Raw genomic sequence first — 18,211 nt, 5'->3', positions numbered from 1 at the left:
CACAAAAAATTATTTCTCATCTAAAATCAAATTATCTGGGCATTCTGTATTTTATTTGCTAAATCTGTTAACCCTCCATCAAGGTCAAATAGTCACATTCAATCCTATAGACATCCGTATGTCTACTATGGTAAGAATCAGGTCACAAGTGGTGGCCCTCAGGCAACCCCTGGCCAGCTGGATCAAGACATCTTATTAGCCCTGTAATACATTTTAAATTTTTAAATTTTTTTGCCCAAACTGAAAAATACAGAGATTTCTCATACAAATCTGAACTTTCAGTTCCCTTGAAAAATTACAGAGCCTGACCACATTAAATTAGCTCTCTTTGTCCAGCTAAGGAACAGCTAAGCCCATTTTTAGATGGAGCATGAGCTTTCCGGAGTCCCTGTTTCTCCCCAGTGTTGTGGGGAAATGTCATCTGCCAGATAATTTATCACACTTGCACCAGTTTTCCATAGAGTTGAGAGAAAAGTAACATTTTTTGAGCTTGTGTCTCTATCAAAAGCAAGAAAACAAAAGATAACCCTAAAGTGGTATTTTAATAAAAATGAGGAGAATCATCTTCTTGACTAAATAAAGTTGCTTCATGTGTGAAGTGCTAGCAAAATGATCACGTGTCTAAAACACACAAACCATGGTGCCATTTTTCCTACACGCCCCTCACACATTCACACTGCAGACTCGAGGACTTTCAAGTTCCTGACCTCCCCTGGAAAGTAAGATCCCTGCGGCCAGAGAGTTTTGTCTGGTTCACTGATGTATCCTAACCGTGAAACAGTGCTTGGTTGTTAATAGACATTTGATCAATATGTGTTGAACAAAGGAATGACTGGTGTAAACCATTTGAGAGAAGGAAAACCTCTATGGTTAGGAATCTTCAAGAAGAGAAGAAAAATGTTGCCTTCTACAAAAGTATGGCATGACTAGGTGAATTCCTGGTTTGTTTGTTTGTTTGTTTGTTTCCTTTTTTTCTTTTAACTAGTTCTTTCTTTCTTTCTTTTTTGTTTCAGGGGCACAGGTCTGTGACTCATCAGTCTTACACAATTCATAGCATTCACCATAGCATATACCACCCCACAATGTCCGTCACCAGCCACTCCATCCCTCTATCCCCTTCCCTCCAGCAACCCTCAGTTTTCTGAGATTAGGAGTCTCTTAGGTTTGTCTCCCTCTCTGGTTTCATCTTGTTTCATTTTTCCCTCAGCCAAACTGTGAATTCCTATTTTAAAAATAAATATTAAAAAAAATTTAAAAATCAATATATTTATGGTAGAGATGCCTTGTATCTATCAAGGGCAAAGGAAAAAGGCTGCTGAGGATGGAAGTTCTTATCTATGTACCCAGGGCTTAGGGGGACATTGGATGGGGTTGTCACTACCAGTTATCAAGGGAGGGGTTTTTTGGAGACTATCTGAGGAAGGAACCAGAGGCTTATGTTGGGAAGGACTCCTTGTTACAGTGTGATCCTTATTTTTCTACTGCCTACCATAAATACCACCACAACCCAGGGGATTCTCCCTGTGGTCTTATGTAGCCCAGCCGAGCCCTACTACCCCCTCTGAGGCTACCAAGGAAATAAGTGAAGAAACCTTATTTTTACCAGGAACCAGCCTCATTTTATTTGAAAGACATAGACCATCAGGACCACGATTCAGCAGAATGCTACCAAAATTCCATAGGCTTTGAGAAAAAAAAAATCAGGACAGCTGTACATTAAGTTTGAATTTGCTGCAGGGGAGAGCTTTTATATAAATGTGTTCCAAACCATTCTTCCCTCTTTATGGACAATATGCTGGCTCTAGGGAATCTGGCCGTATCACCAAAAGCTCCCATAAAACGCATAGTTTGTTGCCTCTTCTGAGTATGTCTGGCTACCGCCATATGGTCATTATTAGTTCATATTTATTCTTAGAAAATACTATCCTTGTGGGTGTGGTGAAAATGTATAGAAGAGGAAAATAAAGGCAAATGAGATTTTGGCTTTTAATCACAGATTCAACAATCTGGTCATACACTGGACTTTTGGTCTTACAACTAAATGCCTAGGAATAGAGACCAGACCAGACCAAAACAAAACAAAAAATAGAGAAATGTAGCAAGATCTGTCTTTATTACTCTTGGTGGTAGGTATAAGGTGTTTGTACAGTTGACTCTTGAGCAGCACAGGGGTTAAGGACACTGATCCCCTGTGCAGTTGAAAATCCATGTACAACTTTTGACTCCTTCCAAATTTAACTACAAAAGCTAATTGTAGACTGGAAACTTACTGATGATATAAACAGTCAGTGAACACATATTTTGTATGTGACATGTATTAGGTACTGTATTCTTTCCATAAAGCCATCTAGAGAAAAGAAAATGTTATTAAGAAAACCATAAGGAAGAGAAAATATGTTGACAGCACTGGACTACATTTATGGAAAAAAAGAATCTGTGTGTTAGTGAATGCACACAGTCCAAACCCATGTTGTTCAATTATATAGTTTCACACGGGCTGCTGTACGAGAGTACCTCAAATTAGGTGACTTAGCACAATAGAAATTCATTGTTTTACAATTCTGGAGGCTAAAGTTCCCAAATCAAGGTGTTGGTGGGTCTGTGTTCCCTCTGAAATTTAAAGGGGAGCCCTTTTTTGCATCTTTGTTGTTTCTGGTGATTGTCCTTAGTCTTTGACATGCCTTGGCTTGTGGATACCTCACTTCAATCTTCTGTCTTCACATGGCCTTCTCTCTGTCTCTCACGTTCTCTTCCCTCTGTTCCCGTCTGTGTGTCCATATCTATCCTTATGAGGGCATCAGCCATATTGGATTAGGGCTCACCTTGAACCCATTTTAACGTGGTTACATCTGCAAAGACCTTCTATCCAAATAAGGTCACATTATGAGATGCTATAAGTGAGGACTTCAACATATCTTTTTGGGGGGACACAGTTGAAGCAATAACCTCCTGATACAATCATATCATTCTTTGGACTTAAGCTTTCCATATACAACTTGTTGTTCCTCTTGTGGAATATTACATTGATTAAATTGCCTCTCGTTCTTCAGCTATCAGATGCTTTTCCCTGGCAGGCTGATGTAATTAGGGAACTAATAACTGGATCAATAAGGAAAAGAGCCATGTTCGTTCATATTTTCCATCTGTTCCAGTGATTCACTTAGGGCTTTCTGTGTGTGTGTGTGTGTGTGTGTGTGTGTGTGTGTTGCTACTGAATACGTGGTTGTAAGAAATAAGAGACTACGACACACAGGGGAAGAAGGGAAGGTAGAGGATCTGGATTGTTCTCTGGTAGAAATCCAGCTATGTCATCCTTGCAGGAAGGGGGCATCCTGAGGCAGGATGTAGAGGAGAAGTCTCATATATGTAACTTTGTATAAACAAGAAGTTTTTTTTAAGATTTTATTTATTTATTTGAGAGAGAGAGAGCACTGGGAGAGGGACAATCAGACTCTGTGCTGAGCACAGAACCTGACGCAGGGCTCCATCCCATGACCCTGGGATCATGACCTGAGCTAAAGTCAAGAGTTGGAGGATTAAAACGAACTGAGCCACCCAGTTGCCAGATCTCGTTTAGAAACAAGAAATGTTTCTAAAGATGTTTATTGTTTGGAAAATCTACTTTATTTTAGTGTTGCATGAAGCAGGTTGGGTTGAAGCCATGCAGGACTATTTAAAGAACATGTAAGCTAATATGTTGTTTTTCCGAGGAAGGATTCACCACTATCCTTGATGATCTCTGTGTAATACCACTTTGTGGAAAATCCCATATTGCCTTGTCTGATTCCAGGTCCCTCATGAAAAAATTGCAATTTTAATTTTTTGGCCTTTTAAAAGGTAGTTTTAAAGGTAAATATAATGTATACTTTATGATTAGAAATTATTATTATAAGAATGCAAGTAGAAGAAAACACTGGCTTATATTACTATTAAAATATTATATCCATTGTAAAGAAATCTGAAAATGATGGACAGCTTTGAAAAGTATGTGTTACCCATAGTCCCACAATTTAGAAATAACCCCTGCTAGTGTTTTGCATATTTTCTTCTGATGTGTTTTTACAATACTTTAAATAAAATTAGTGTCAGTGTTTTACAATGTATTTTAAAATAAATATCATAAACATTTGCATATCATTAACTGATCTTGTAACACTATTGAGTGGTTGTCTAAATTCTTTATTTCTCTTTGAGTGTCAGAGCTTTTCTAATTACTAAAGTAATGCATGTTGCTGATAATTTCAAAGATCCAGATAACCAAAAGAAAAAATACTGATGGCCTCCAATTCTACCCTTGCAGAGATAAGTAGTAGTAATATTATGACATACATGCATGGCAGTGTAATTTTCTGAATTTCTGTCATCCACTGTTCAGGCATTTTTAACCTTTGTAATTCCAGCACTCATTTCAGTGCTTAAAGCATAGTGGTTTCTTGATACACTTTTAGTCAGTGAATGAAGAGACGGAGAAATGGATGAACACGTATGTGAATGGGGAGGCTGCAAAGATGCAGCTTGCAGTAGAATAAAATTCATTTCAGACTCAGCAACTTCCTGTGGATGGAGAGACAAGGTAGCTAACCAAAGGCTCTTAATGAATAGGAGTCTGCTCTTTCTGTTCATCTGAATCAGCCTCTAGGCAGAGAATTCAATTTAATTTTTCTCCCATCAGTCAAACAGAAGAGCTGAAAAAGCAAAACCAGAGACAAGGGAGGCAGTAGGTGGAACAGACTTGGATGAGGAGATCATCAGCTGATCTCTTGTTCTTTCTCTGTTAGGAAGAACATGAGAGGAGAGGAGCAGTGCTTCTCCCAAGGGTGAGTCCCAGCCAGAACTGTGGTGGAGGCATTCTGCCACTACTGGATGCTCCAGTGTGGAAGGACGGATGATTTCTCTGGAGTACTGGGACTCCAGCAGTGTCATTGTGACCCTCCTGGTTCTTCCCCAGCTTTTGTCTAGAGTTTGCAGCAGAGAAAGATGCAATCATGCTGGGTTTTATTTGAAGGGATTTGGGGCTCTGCTTTTATATTGGTATCTGGGCTGACAGAGAGTCTGGTATCTTTGCATTATGGAAGGCTCCAACCAAAGTCTCTTCTCTATTTAATTGGCAAACGTGTCTTCAGTCTGAGCATCTGTCTCTCAGACACCTGCCATGGGAAAGAGAGTGACCCATTTCTTAAAACTCTGCATGGAATTCTCAGTTCTTGCAAAAAAAATTATAAGGATATATTCTTTCCAGTGCAATGATCTGGTCCTTACCAATTCTGTTCTTCCTCCCCAAACCCTCCCCAATATAAATATACATACAGATAAATATAAAATCAGCCACAAATAGTTGGGTGTATGGAAGGAGAGACAGGAAAATGGACAGGCACCCCCCCACTTCCTTTTAGCCAGTGACTGTCATCACATCTCTCCTTCCTTTTAAAAGCCTCCCCATAGGTCAAGTGCAAGATCTTAACCATATCGACACTTTTGTTCTTATTGTTTTCTTCACTCTATAAGATCTCTACCTACCTTCTCTCCTGTCCATACCACCTATCTTCAAAGGCCTAGCTCAAGCTGTGTTGCTCCAGGAAGGCTCATTGTTCCACGTCTATTCCTGTTGATCTTGTCTCTTTCTCAACTTCTAGAGCTCTAGCCTTTGGCCCATTTTCCTCCTTTGGTGTCGTGTATGTATATCTGACAGTCATCTGTGTTTAAGTTGAGAGATGGGCAATATTAACGGGTATATATATTCAACACACACACATGTACATATTTCTTTGCTATTTTACTGTACAAAAGATTTTTTTTAAAGATTTTATTTATTCATTTGACACAGAGAGAGAGATCACAAGTAGGCACTGAGGTAGACAGAGAAAGGGGTAAGCAGGCTCCCTGCTGAGCAGAGAGCCCAATGTGGGGCTCGATCCCAGGACCTTAAGATCATGACCTGAGCTGAAGGCAGAGGCTTAACCCATTGAACCAACCAGGAGCCCCAAAAGAGATGTTTTTATGTAGTTCATGGTGCCAAAGTCTAACATATATTTGAATTAAATTGAAATGAGCTAAAGCTTCTTTAAGTTCCCCACAGCTTACTTGAGATTACCAGAAGTTCATTAAAAAATTATTTCTAGGGGCACCTGGGTGGCTCAGTGGGTTAAGCCTCCACCTTTGGCTCAGGTCATGATTTCAGGATCCTGGGATCAAGCCCCGCATCAGGTTCCCAGCTCAACAGGGAGCCTGCTTTTCCCCCCAACCCCTGCCTGCCTCTCTGCTTACTTACGATCTCTGTCTCTCTCTGTCAGAAAAATAAATAAGATCTTAAAAAACACATTTCTATATGAGTTGCAAGATGGTGGACTCAGAACATTATGGATGGCAGCTGTTACCTGGGTGTGGTATGCCAGATAGCACATCCCTATAGCGGAGCAGTATTGAGGATATGATAATGGGGAGCTCCTTCACCTGACCCAATTTGTATAAACTTGAGGCCCAACTACTTCTGCTTTTCCCAGTTTCCCCAGCTGTGGAAGTGTGGAGAACATAAAAGTAATAAGGATTCTCCTTATAAACTCAGCACCATGATTCCATGGAAGAAGAAGGGAGCCAGGCATCAGAAAACTTATTTGTTCTTTTGACCAAAACTTAACTTCCCCAAGACCAAGTTTCATTAACTGTGAAATAGAATTGTGTGCTTACCTGTATATGTATTCTGTAGCCACAGATACACAATGGTGAGTTGGGCATGATTCCTGACCCTTTTATTACTTACAGCCTAATGGTAGGAGGGGTATACCAACAACCAGTATTGTCTTGGTGTAAACAGCTTCTTAGAAGCAGACAGTAAAAATAGTGATGATACCTGGAGGGAGTGGTCGACTCTACCTGATAGATGAGAAAATACTTGAGAGCAGGAGTCCGAGTAGTCATAACTGCTTTGCCTTCCTTTCATTGTCCTTGTAAGTCTCAAATGTATGTGAAAGAGCAGTGTAGTCCACTTATTATTATTATTATTATCATTATCATTGTTTCCGTAAGTCAGAGCTATTATGCTTCCAGGCATACACTTAAAAATAAGCTCCTTACTCTTGGCTAGCCTTTTATAGGAATGTTGGCCTCTCCCTTATGTGTTAAAAAGGGACTCTACAGACTCTACATCTGTAAAGTAAGTGAATGTGGAATCTGACTTTATTAGCTATGCTGGGGGTCTCTTTATTTTTCTGAAGTCTTGAGGCTCTTCTAGAGTTACTATCCATTCTTATGTGCCCATTTTAATTATTGATGTATTCAACAGATATTTTAGTGAACACTTTTTTTTTTTTATGTACTAAAGGAATATAAACGCGGCTAAATAATACAGACAAATCTGAAAGACATGGCCACATATTACTTCATGGTAAGTGCCATGATGAGTGCAGTGAATTGAGAAGGGAGAAAGATAAGTGGCTTGAGGTGATTGGAAAAGGGTGTGTGGAGGGAACCACCCATGCTTGTGTAATGTTTACTTAGGCATAGATATGGCCTTATCTCTGTGAAGACTTGAGAGTATAAACAAGCGTGGTATCCTCCTGGTCAGTGAAGAGTCCATTTCACTTAGATTATATATAGGAGAGATAGATTTAAGATTATATATATAAGAGAGAGAGATTTAAGCAGTCAGAGATAAAACTCAAATAACACAATATTTTGTGCATAAGATTGGCTCAGATACCAGCTGATGAGTATTTTTACCTGTGTTTTATTTCCCTGAGAACACAGAATCTACCTCTTCTTTATCTTCGTATCTACCAGAGTGCCTTACATGTAGGAGCTATTCGGTAAATAAATTTTAAATAAATCTTGCTGAATTGTTTTGAAAGGAGCTAAAGATATCATGGAGTTTGAAGAAAAATAAGAATTTTATGAAGGCTTTACCCCTGAAGGAGAGAATGATGGATGGCATCAGGAAGGATTTACACTCAGCTCAAAAAACATCAGTTGATTGGATATACGTGGAGCACCTCCTTGGTTCCAGAAGTCACCAAGATAAGCACAGCACTATCATATTCATAGAGTTTTATCAAGATAAAATGGATGCCAACTTGGTTGTGTTAGGCACTCTGGTGTGCGAGAATGTCCTTATCTAGGGCGATGCCATGTGTATTTATATTGACACGTGTCCTTGATGCTTATGCTTCCTCATTTCATTGTTTTGCAGCTCTACAGCTCCATGGACTTTGGAAGACGGTGGCAACTCATGCATGAACGTATCACACCCAACAGGTTTTATTGGTAAGCCCCATCTGCAGACCTGCTACCCTCTTGGATAAAAGAATTATTGGAAAGCATAGCACTTGGGATAATACTGGACATCTTCAGCACTTGAAGACACGTGTGTTCTAGTGCTTTGCTACTTGGTGTGATTCATAGGACCAGAAGCATCAACATCACCTGGGAACTTGTTAGAAATGCAGAGTCTCAGGCAAGACTTCCTAAGCAGGAGTCTGCATGTAACACGGTCCCTAGTGATTCAGTGTGTACGTTCAAATTTGAGAAGCACTGGGCTGGGGTGCTCCAGGAGAAGGTCTCTTGGCTGGTGCTGTTTGCTGGGTGCTAATCTCCCTTTGTTGGGGCAAAGTATATATTTTGTGTAGCTATTCTAAAGCAGTATTTCCTAAAATGTACTCTTAAGTGCACTAGTTCCATAAAATACTTCACCTCTCTGAAGCATTTCTATGGTCAAGCAATTTTAAGTAATGATTATTTAACTCTGCCTTACTCGAGATGCAGGATTCACTTTAGGATAGTTAAGGCTCTGGAGAAACCCAGAGACTGAAGAGGCCTCCCAAACTTCTTTCACTAAAGAATCCTTTTCCCATGTCACACATATAAATGCTTCAGAACAGCTTCTGTGGAGCACATTCTGAAAAGCCTTTTTTAAGAGTGAGGATACGTGTTCCAAATGGAAACTTAGCCCTCCCCCTATCAGAAAGTTTTTTATTAATTGGTGTTCCTTTGTACGTGAGTGCTATTTTTACCTGGGTTGTAGCAAGCTGAACATGGTTTGGTGTAATTTCATATTTTATTCTTTCCTGCTGCAATGTGAAAAGCTTCTTACTTGCATCCTGCTTTCATCAGCAGAGGTATGGCCAAAGGAATAGAGATTAGGAAGCATGCACCCAAGTGTTTAATGTGCTTCATTATATGCTGAATTAAAACAAAACCAAAGTTAATCTTTGGAAGTAGTCCCTATTTCCTACCTCTTTTTAAGCACCTTTGTTCAGTGCCTTTAAAAAGTCATGAGATGGCCATTTTTGTCTTCTCTAAGGTAGGGGTGGGGTGTGTGTGTGTGTGTGTGTGTGTAGTGGGGGATGGTGATGAGTACTTTGTGTATATATATATATATATACATATTTTTCACACCAACATCTTTGAAAGCAGTGTCTCCACTCAGTCCCCATATGTATGCACAAAACTATGACCAGAATCCAGAAAAATAATTGCAGAAGCATCCTATAAAAATGCACTGTGTACCAACCTACTGATTGCACATGGTCAGTGGGGGGTAGTGCTGTTGACTCAAAATCTGGCCTCTCCCCACTTATTTTGCCCTTTTCAGACCAACTATTATTTGGTCTGTACTGTTAATTACACTTATTACTGGATCTGTATTTAGAACTATTAAGATTTTTAATAGACTAAGGCAGAAAAAGGAAATTTGTTTCTCTGATACTCCAGCTCTGTGACTAGAGCCTTCTGCTCAGCCAAGAGAGACCAGTTTCTTGGTGTGCTATCACTCACAGGTCCCTCAAAAAGGAAAAAAAAAAAAAAAAAAAGCCCTCTGCTATTTCTGGAACAAAGTCTTGAGGTGGCGAGGCTGTTGGCTGACTAGGAAGTCAAGTTGATGGAAAAGGAAAGTACAACAGACTGGATAAGCCTTGTCATCGTTTCTGAGGGAAATTAAATTAAGTGGATGAGGGGCAGCATTTTCCCATGTTTTGCAAAGAGCAAGAAGAGAAGTTTCCAACTGTGGTCTGCCCTCCCCTTTCCTTTGTGTAGCAGAAAGAATAAATCCCCAGGTCCTGATAATTGTGTTTCATCTCTCCTGCACTCTGTGATTCTTTCATATATGCCCCCATGGGGAAATATAAAAGTTAGTGTCCTTGCTGGCTAGCCAAGTGGTAGTTGGCAATTCCATCTTCATAATTATCACTTCTTCGTTTCTGATGTATAATTGCAGTGGAAGAGCTCACTTTACACTGACATTTTTTTTTCCCCTAATGACAAAATCCATGTCTGTCTAAAGCTCTAATCCATTTATGTTGAAGAGACATGGCCTGTATGGGTTAGGAGTAGAAACATTTACTCGGAACCTCCTTGACAAAAGACAAAGTGTACACCTGTCTGGTGTAGAGCCTTGCTCTGGCTGACACGAGGACTCTTGAAGTTGTGGTTCCCTCATCTGTAAAATGGGAACAAGATTCTTCTTGTCAATTTCGTAAGATTCTATAAAGGACCAGATATGATCAGTTGGGCACTTGGCAATTTCATCTCTTCAATTTCATATCAGATTTATCAGTTGTACATTATAAGTCTTTAAGAATTATGCTTATTAGCATTTCTAAAGGCCATGAAACCTAAGTGATTTGTCATTGTTCTGGGACACAAAATTGTATCCCCTGCGAAATCAGATTTGTATAACTGTAGACATCTGATTACAATTGATTGGATCTGATTTATTAGGAAAGAAAGACCCACTACTTAGCCTAACCTCTACTGCCTCCTACTCTTTATTGAGTCATAATTCTTGTGAACTGGTATAGCCAAAACAAGTCAACAACAAAAAGCCCTGAAACTATTTCTCTTGGAGAGAGGATGCAGTGAAGTGGTGTTGGGGACAGCGTGGACACACGGGAGGGAATGCAGTCATGCTCAAAACAAGACATTGAGGTGAGGATAGTTGATAATATTTTAATCTTGTATGCAGACAAAGAGAGTGAATGTGCAATTCACAAGTAATATCACCCATATATTGTTATCTATAATTTGGAGATTTGCAATTGTCTAGGGATAGATCTTTCGTGAATGTAAACTTTCTCCCTCATGCTGCCTTCAGTTGATGGAAAATAGCCCCTGGAGGGGATTTGTGAGAAAAACGCTGTGATCCAGAAGTGGTTTTTGCCAAGGGTGCAGGGGAAAGAACTGACCACACAGGCTTATATTTGCTGTAATGGCTGTGGACGTGTGTTGGGAATAGAAAGGGGCTGCTATTATTTACCATTTCCTCCTTAGAGCCCCACAGTGCCTTTGAGTTAGGCAGGACATGGGGCATAATCTTCATTAGCAGCAATAACAAAAGCTTCATCTGGAGGTAAAACTTTCTATGTGAATTCCAGATGCTCTAACCCCACCAAGAGGGGTCACCTAGGAATCTTATATTATGGACTGATTCAGCTATCCAGTGCATGCCCCAATAGTACTAACTGACTTGAAAACTCCTTCTTTATATGTGACTCTTTCACTCATTGATACCTGGTTAACAAGCAGATCACCAGGCCTGTCCCATGTTACCATTTATCACCCCAGCTGCTTTAGCAATAATAATTTGCAAGCAGAGCACAAAAGTGGAATGTGTTTCTTAACATAATCCCTTTATTGTATGCTTGGGCAAAGCTATCATGAGGAGAAAGTATGTGTTTTCTTTTCTTTCTTTCTTTTTTTTTTTTTTTAATATCCTACTGAGCTGCAAATGAATAGTATTTCCACTCCTCCACTGGGAGGTATTTAAGAGGCAGGAGCATTCTGCAGTGGGAAGATTGTTTTCTTTGCACATCCAATGTGAATACTTGTGGTTCACAGCTTTGCCTTCAGGGCCCCTCTTCCTCCCTAGGTGTTCAGCTTCTTCGGGTGTAACTTGGCTGGCCTCTACATGCATCTGGTCTGATGGCATTTGCTTGTATAGCATTGTGAAAGAGAGAAGTAATATCTACAATATCTCTTCCTTATTAACTTCCCCCTCATTATGCTGTCTCCTGAAAGATCAGGGTCTTTTTTGTTCTTATTTCTTCCCATCACTGCAGGGGAGTGTGTTGATAAAGTAATACACCCTAAGGTATCAGGGACTTTAAACTCTTAATCCTTTTCTGGGATGTTTGGGTTGCAACAAATGACTGGTCTTGAGAGTAAGAAACCCTGTAAGAAGTCAATAGATGTAGTACTGGTTTATTTTACTTTATTTTATTATGATTTTTATTTAAATTCGACTAGCCAACTTATTAGTTTTTTTTTTTTTTAATTTATTTATTTGACAGACAGAGATCACAAGTAGGCAGAGAGGCAGGCAGAGAGAGAGGGGAAGGGAAGCAGGCCCCCTGCTGAGCAGAGAGCCCGATGCAGGGCTCGATCCCAGGACTCTGAATCATGACCTGAGCCGAAGGCAGAGGCTTTAACCCACTGAGCCACCCAGGCACCCCCATATTAGTTTTTGATGTCATGTTCATTGATTCATTAGTTGTGTAACACCCAGTGCTTATCACATCCTGTGCCCTCCTTAATACCCATCACCCACTTACCCAGTCCCCCCACCCACCTTCCCTTCTGCAACCCTCAGTTTGCTTCCCAGAGTCAAACGTCTCTCATGGTTTTTCTCCCTCTCTGATTTCTTCCCATTCTGTTTTCCTTTCCTTTCCCTATGATCCTCTGCACTATTTCTTATATTCCACATTTGAGTGAAACCATATGGTAATTGTCTTTCTCTGATTGACTTATTTCACTCAGCTTAATATGCTTCAGTTGCATCCATGGCAATTTTAAGTGGTAATATTTACAATAAATGGCTGTGTAATATTCCACTGTATATATGAACCACATCTTCTTTATCCATTCATCTGTTGAAGGACATCTCAGCTCATTCCACAGTTTGGCTCTTGTGGACATTGTTGCTATGAACATTGGGGTGCAGGTACCCCTACTTTTCAGTACATCTGTATCTTTGGAGAGAATACCCGGGAGTATAATTGCTGCATCATAGGGTAGCTCTATTTTGAACTTCTTGAGGAACCTCCATGCTGTTTTCCAGAGTGGCTGCACCAGCTTGCATTTCTACCAGCAGTGTAAGAGAGTTCCCCTTTCTCCATACATAGTACTGGTTTTAGATCAGCCCACTTTAGAGGAGCAGGAAGAGGGCCCCTTGAGGACTGCTCATTTGAGCTACTATGATTCCTAGGTGCAGGCTGATCAGTGGCTGGCATATAGGGACAGTCAGGGTGGGCTCTATGTCTCTCCTGTACTTTGATTAAGGTCAGTGTACTCACTAGATTTCTAGCGGTGGTTTGTGCCAGCAGCTTTTCTCTTTTGGTTTTCAGAAAGGCAATGGGAGAGGGTAGGAAAAATACACAGGAGTTCCTGAGAAAATGCCTTTTAAAGGAGAAAGGGATGGCATGGAAAAAGATAACAGATTAAAAGTCTTCTCATTACAATCTTGCCTTTTCAAGCTTCTATTCTTCTTGTTTTCCCCAGTTTCTTTTTGTCTGCATATGCTCATTCATTTGTAGCCTAGCACATTACATGTGAATTTCTACAATCTACTGCTTCTCCTCTTAATGTTCTATTATAGCAATTTTTATGTTATTATAAAATCTTTATAACCATCATTTTTAATTGTTGATGTAATACTTTATTATATAAAGATACATATTTTATTACTGTGTTTTCTTTTTATTGGGCATTAGAAATTTTCACATTTTTGATTACCATAAGTAACAGTTTCATTATTATTTTGTGCATATCTATTTAATATCTAGAGTTGTTTTCTTGCACCAGTGTCTAGGTAGCCCAAGTAAGAACTTCATGTTTTTCCCAATCTCAGCAGAGTGTCACATTTACGTGATTATGACCCAAATTCAATACGGAAGGCATTTCAGAGCAATGCTGCTTTTTTACTAAACATTTTCTTAGATGCAAAGAAGCATTATATCATAGAGCACACAGTGAATCTTTCTAAAACTCCTTTACCGCTATTTGTCTCCTAAAGTTCTGATCATCTGGGTTTCTCATCTCAGTCACAGAGGCTTGTTGTCAGAGCAGTACTCTGCCAGAGCCCCCCTCCTCTCTCCACCTACACCTTCCTCCCCAAGTATCATGGGCTTTTCTTATGTATGGTGACCTACCCTCTGTCCTTCACTGCTCCACCCATCACTCTCACCCCACTCCTCTAGCAAATCAATGTCATATTTTTAAGACACACATACCTTAGAATGTGGAAGAAGGGGAACTGGTTATTGTTAATATTTTTGGTTTGATCACCACCAGAAGGGAAATAATTATATCAAAATACCTAAATTTTGAATATTTTTAAAACCTGTCATTAAAAATATTACACATTGGGGCACCTTGGTAACTCAGTCAGTTAAGCATCTGACTCTTGATTTCATCTCAAGTCATGATCTCAGGGTCATGAGATCGAGCCTTGCATTGGATTCTGTGCTAGTTGTGGTACCTGCTCAAGATTCTCTCTCAGCCACTCCCTCTGCTCCACCCCCTGCTCATGCTCTCTCTCTCTCTCTCTCAAAAAAAAAAAAAAAAAAGATCAAAATTGCGTGCTAACATACATTCCCACCTATAACATATGCAAAAATAAGTATTTATAGTTAATATTTCCTTTTTGTGGCAAGCAGCCTCCAAAATGGCCCCCAATGGTCTCTGTCATCTGGGGACCATGCTATTGTGTAGTCTCCTCCATTTGAGCTTGGCTGAATTTTGTGACTTGATTCTAGTGAACAGAATGTGGCAGAGGTGATGAGGTATCCCTTGAGAGATTTGGATACAAAAAGACAGTGTTTTCATCTTAGGTGTGCTCTCTTGCTTGCTTGGCCAAAGCAAGCTGCCATGTTGTAAGCTTCACTGCGGAGAGGCTCATGTGGCAAGTATCTGGGTGTAGTCTCCAGCCAGAAGTCAGGGAGGAACAGAGAGCCTCAGTCCAACCACTTAGTTCCAACAAGGAACAACTGACTCGTGCCAACAATTGCATGAGTGTGCTTAGAAGCAGTTCCTTCTCCACTCATCCTTCAGCTGAGACTACAGCTCTGGCCAGCACATTGATTGAAAACGAGTGAGGGACCTTGAGGCAGAGGTACCCACTTGAGTGACGTCCTGATTCCTGACCCACAGAAACAGGAAGATAATAAATATTTGCTGCGTTTAGCCACTGTGTTTTATGGTAATCTGTTACACAACAAGTGTGCATGTGCTGTCTTGGACAAGTGTTAATTTCACTTAAGGCAAAAACTTCCATGTGTCTGAGTCCTAGACCTACCCATCTCAATGTAGTAGCAGCTGTGGGTGTAGAAGACATTGGGCAGAGAAGCAGGAGGTAAAAATGGGGAGTAATTACCTTGAGATAACATGATTGGTATGAACTCTCTTGCACCTTTACCTCTATTTTAAACTTGGTAGATCTCCCCTGGCCTGGAGCTGTATCCTGTTTTCCTTCAAATATAGGCTCCTTTTATTCATTCAGGAACTCATTCAGACCCTAAACTATGATTCCTGAAGAACCACTTGGCGAGTCCTCTTTAGGCTATTAATACATTATCCACGACAGAGCCAGAGTTAAGGAACAGGCAGAATGACCTGAGATTGCTTCCTGGAAAATCAAGGTCTTTTCAAACAAAGTTAACATGATGGGCTGAATTTTTGAAGCTGCCTCTAAATGTGCATCTACAATTTTGCAAACACAGTCATTTGCAATCTCAAGTAATGGGATTTAGGCATCGACCTGATATAAGAGATCAGATTTAGAGGCCCTTTGCAAACCAGGGTACGCCACAAATAATATTTAATTCAGCTCTCCCTTACATTTTTAAAATGGTGCGGCAATTTAAAAATGCATTACATTCAAAATAATACATGCAAGGTCAGGAGGGTAGATGTGAAAACTCAGCTTGCAAGCAGAAATCAGTTTCTACTTTGCTGGTGGGGGCTGCCCATGCTGTGTGTCTGGTTGCATCTTGGCCTTGGAAGAGCTATGTTAATGCAGAGAGCAAGTGCAATGCTCAGAAGCTACCCATGGTAGTCAGCCGAGGCACTGAGGAAGACAGAATGCTCACCAGTTTGAATGAAATCGGGATGTGTTAGACTCTTGTGATAATTATTCTTAGCACATATGTGTTCTATGAGCGACAGGAGATAAGGGGACATACAGAGCTATATCCTTAATGACTTCTCTGTTATGAGGAGAAGACCTCATTATTTGATCAGGCCTTGGGATATCTGAAAATACTTGTATGTGTTAAGCAGAATTAAAAAATAGCCACATTATTCACCTAATCCAGTGTAAGAAAAGTCCAGGACATGGCAGAAGTACCATTCCTCTTTCTTTCCTTAGCCTTGGCTGGTGTCTCTGAAATGAGAGATAAGTTATTTCCAAATGCTTATTCCACCCAGATGGTTACGCGGAGGACATGAGAATATCCATTCAGCTCAGAGACCGTGGAATCTCACTGACAGATAAACTTGCAGAGGAGAGCAAGTTTGATTGTCCTCACAGTGGGTGAGATTTGAGTCGATTATTGTCCTGTGAAGGCCGGGACAGGAGAGCCCCTGCGAAGAGTAGAGCACCTTGACCACTGTAGTCTTCCCAAAGCCCAGATTGCTCGTGCAGGACCTATTCCTTACATGAAGAAGTGGGGAAAGTGTATATATGGAAAGTAATGAACCAGTCTGCAGCCTCAGAATAGGGGGTATGAGAATTGGTGGCTCAGGAAGAGGCTTAGGGAGAAAAGGAAGAGAATAATGGTAAGCCAAACAGCCCAAGGAGAAAACACCAAATGGAAGGCTTGGAGCCTATTGAAATGCAGGTTGGATGCAAGGTTGTGAACAGGAGGAGTCACCCTTTTTCTCACTGAAGAAATGGGGGAATTTTCTGTTCCAGCTTGGGCTAGAGGAATGTATTAGTTTGCTGGGGCTGTCATAAAGAAATACCATAGACTGGGCAGTATAAATAACAGAAATTTATTTTCTCATGTTCCTGGAGGCAGGAAGTCTGAGAGCAGGGTTCCAGATGCTCAGTTTCTGAAGAGAGCTCTCTTCCTGGCTTGCAGATGGTCACCTTCTTGCTGCGGATGGAGAGGGAGAGCAAGCACTGGTCTCTTCTTCTAAGGACACTAATCCTTAGGGGTTAGAGCTTTAGTATCTGAATTTGGGGGGTGGGAGGGCCATGGTACAGATCAGTCCATAGCAAGGTATCAAGCTGGGAAGAGCTTGGAAAGAAATGAGAACTTTCAAGAGAACCCCTTACCAGAAGGAGTTCTGGAGCAAAAAGGGCTAGACATGTGAGGCAAGATGGAGAGGCAATGCCAAACCTACACGAATAGTTTTAAGAAGAAACACGTTTTACTTTTTTGTTTCTGATTGTAGATACAATGAAAGCTTATTGAGGTATTTAAGGAAAGGTCGGAAAATAAAAAAGAAAATAATTATCTGTAATTTCACTGTCCAGAGAATACCACTTAAAAAAATCAAGTACTTCTTCATAGACTTTTCCCCCATTATAATATAATTTTGAACATAAATACTTAAGTTTTCATCTTAAGTGAGATCATGTTGTTTATAAGATTTTGTGTCCTTTAAAAAGTACTTCAGCATTTTCCTGTACTATCCTCTACACTTTCCAAACATAACTTAAAACTCGTAGTATTTGCGTTGTATTCTAACTGGTGATATATAATAAATAATCATTCATTCATCATTTAACATTGATCTTGCTTCTAAACTTTTACTATTAAAAAAGGCATTGGAATGTTGTTTTGAAAACTTTAAGTAATTATTTGTCCAAAGTCCAATTATTAGAATTTTTAAGGATAGAGTACCAAAACAATATATATATAATATTGTCATGCCAAATTATTCCCCAGAAAGTTTATGCTAGTTTCCACTCCAACTAGTAAAATAACACTTCACTACACCTCATAAAAATTTAATTTAAAAAAGTAATCTAATTCAATATGCAAAAATGGATTTTCCTTGTTTTAATTTGCATTTCTTATCAGACCGGTGAGTTTAGACATGTTTTCAAGTATTTATTAGCCATTGCATTTCTTTTATGTGGCCATCTGTTTTTTCTTCTTCTTTATTATGAGTTCTTTATATGGTCTCTCATTTTGTTTCAATATTGTACCCAGTTTGTTCTTTGGGTTTTAACTGCCTTGTGGTTTTTAACATACTTTTCAGTTTAAAAAACTGATCAAAT

General features: G+C 39.9%; 1 protein-coding gene across 1 annotated transcript in view; it reads left to right on the top strand.

Annotated features, from left to right (window-relative positions):
- Positions 1-18,211, top strand: part of SORCS3 (sortilin related VPS10 domain containing receptor 3) — a 590,518-nt gene that overhangs the window by 359,205 nt on the left and 213,102 nt on the right. Inside the window, exon 5 of the mRNA XM_059173261.1 lies at positions 8,183-8,256. Coding sequence (XP_059029244.1) covers positions 8,183-8,256 — 74 coding nt within the window. The remainder of the gene's footprint in view (positions 1-8,182; positions 8,257-18,211) is intronic.

Source organism: Mustela lutreola, chromosome 4 (genome assembly GCF_030435805.1).
Source record: "Mustela lutreola isolate mMusLut2 chromosome 4, mMusLut2.pri, whole genome shotgun sequence".
Taxonomy (NCBI): domain Eukaryota; kingdom Metazoa; phylum Chordata; class Mammalia; order Carnivora; family Mustelidae; genus Mustela; species Mustela lutreola.
Note: the sequence above shows the minus strand (reverse complement) of the source record. Positions and strands in the feature narration are given on the sequence as shown.